Below are 2,123 nucleotides of genomic sequence, written 5' to 3' on the forward strand. Positions count from 1 at the left end.
TCCTCAGCAGCACCACGACCGTTGGATCCCGGAGCTCCGCGCGGCAGCGGCCGCCGGATACGCCGAGTGGGACGCCGAGCGCAACAAGCCGAAGAAGTCCGGGGGGCTGCTGGGGGGGATTGTCTCGGGGCTGTTCCCGGATGATCCCCTGGAGCTCAACCCTGTGCTGGGGAAGATCGCGCTCCGATTCCTGACCAAGACGGTGCTGGACAAGGATGCAACCGAGGGGAATGCGCTCACCGAGACCGGGATCAAGCTGTGGACCGCGCCGCAGATCGCCCCGGTGCTCAACGCGGGCCTGCCCGCCGTGATCCAGGAGCCGCTGCTCCACACCGCGCCCATACCCTTCATCATCGTGGCGCCCGAGTACCAGAAGATCGTGCGCTTCTTTAAGGCCAACGGGGAGCGCGCGGTGTCGCTCGCGGTACCGCACGGTATCGACCCCGACGAAGCCCTGCACAATCTCATCTTCTTCATCTGTTTCAACACCTTCGGGGGGCTGACCATTCTGTGGCCCGCGCTGTTCAAGCATGTGAGCGACTTTAACGAGTTTGACCTGCAGGCGAAGCTGCGGGAGGAGGTGCGGCGTGCCGTGGGCGGCGGCGGCCTGGACGCCGCGGCGCTGGGCGGTATGCCGCTGCTGCAGTCCACGGTGTACGAGGTGATGAGGATCGAGCCCCCGGTACAGTCGCAGTACGGCAGGGCCAAGGTGGACTTTGTCCTTGAGACGCACGTCGAGGCGTTCAAGATCAAGGCCGGGGAGATGCTGTACGGGTACCAGCCGCTGGTGACGCGCGACCCCGTGGTGTTTGAGGAGCCCGAGAAGTTCAAGCCTCGAAGGTTCATGGGGGAGGAGGGGCAGCGCCTGCTGGAGCATGTTTTCTGGTCGAATGGCCCCGAGACGGGCTCGCCCAGCGTGGACAATAAGCAGTGCCCCGGGAAAAACTTTGTGGTGTTGGTTACCAGGATCTTGTTTGCGGATTTCTTCCTCCACTACGATTCGTTCAAGCTTGGGGATGTGTCCATCAGCGGTACCTCTTCGGTCTATCCTTGCACCGAGCTCAAGAAGCGAGCATGAAATGAAATGCTATGTCTACATGTGTGTCGTCTCTGCTCATCAGCTTTCATGCAATTTCAATAAAACCGGGGATTACGTATAACAGGGGAACATTTTTTATGTACACGTGCGGATCAGATATTATATTTCTTCAATTGCACACAATCACCTGTGTTCGTTGTCATTCCTTCCGTTCTTTGGCTTCTTGGCCGAGTTGAAAAAAGGAGCACGATGTATCAACACAAGACTTTTTGGCACTGTAGGTGATACTTCTTGGCTTCGTGGCCAAAAAAGAAGCACAAGACTTTTGGCACTTTACGTGATACTTTCTGGCTTCTTGGCCGAGTTGAAAAAAGAAGCACGGTGATAGTGATAGATTTGGATTTCTTTTAACAGTTTAGTTAAAATAAAATACCCACAGTTAAACACTTGGTTCAAACATTGCCCTGTTTAGCAGCAACCAACTTGACTCCATCGGGCTTACGTTTTTGAGCATCTCCAAGGCACTGTCACTGGCCCTCTTCACAGGCATCACAGGAGCATCAGTGGTGTTCATCTACTTTCTGCCCGAGACCAAGGGGAAGAGTTTGGAGGAGATTGCTGGGATGTTTGAGTGGGAGGGGATGCTTGCTGGATCACCAGAGCTTGTGGAGCTTTCTTCATCCACAGTGGTGGCGGGAGACCAATCTTTCAAGTACGAGGATGTAGGGAGTGCTCCTCATGGGCACTTGGAAGTGGAGGGTAGCCATGAAGAAAGTGGTGGGCAGCTTGGGCAGCAAGGAATGTGCCGCTAACCAGCCGGTTGACGAGCAGTCCCAGGCTCATGGCTTGAGCTTGGAGCTTGAGAGGAAACACCTCGGAGTTTAGGGACTGGAAGGTGGCAATACTGGCTTAGATCCATGGCACTGTCAAAGAACACAATGTTGAGAGCCACTATCGTCAATGACGTTACCATCTTAACGTTGCTAGCGAGAAGTAGTGGCCTCCAACAAAGAAAGAATATCTGAAAAGACTAGTTGACAAATAACTTTTGATACCTATAGTCATATTTGCGACACTCTCCCCC

General features: G+C 54.6%; 1 protein-coding gene across 1 annotated transcript in view; it reads left to right on the forward strand.

The window, feature by feature from the left end:
* Positions 1–1,222, forward strand: part of LOC9644772 (allene oxide synthase) — a 1,799-nt gene extending 577 nt beyond the window's left edge. The window contains exon 2 of the mRNA XM_024689720.1: positions 8–1,222. Coding sequence (XP_024545488.1) covers positions 8–1,078 — 1,071 coding nt within the window. The 3' untranslated portion in view covers positions 1,079–1,222. The remainder of the gene's footprint in view (positions 1–7) is intronic.
* The last annotated feature ends 901 nt before the right edge of the window (positions 1,223–2,123 follow it).

This window comes from Selaginella moellendorffii, unplaced genomic scaffold (genome assembly GCF_000143415.4).
Source record: "Selaginella moellendorffii unplaced genomic scaffold, v1.0 SELMOscaffold_63, whole genome shotgun sequence".
Classification (NCBI taxonomy): Eukaryota; Viridiplantae; Streptophyta; class Lycopodiopsida; order Selaginellales; family Selaginellaceae; genus Selaginella; species Selaginella moellendorffii.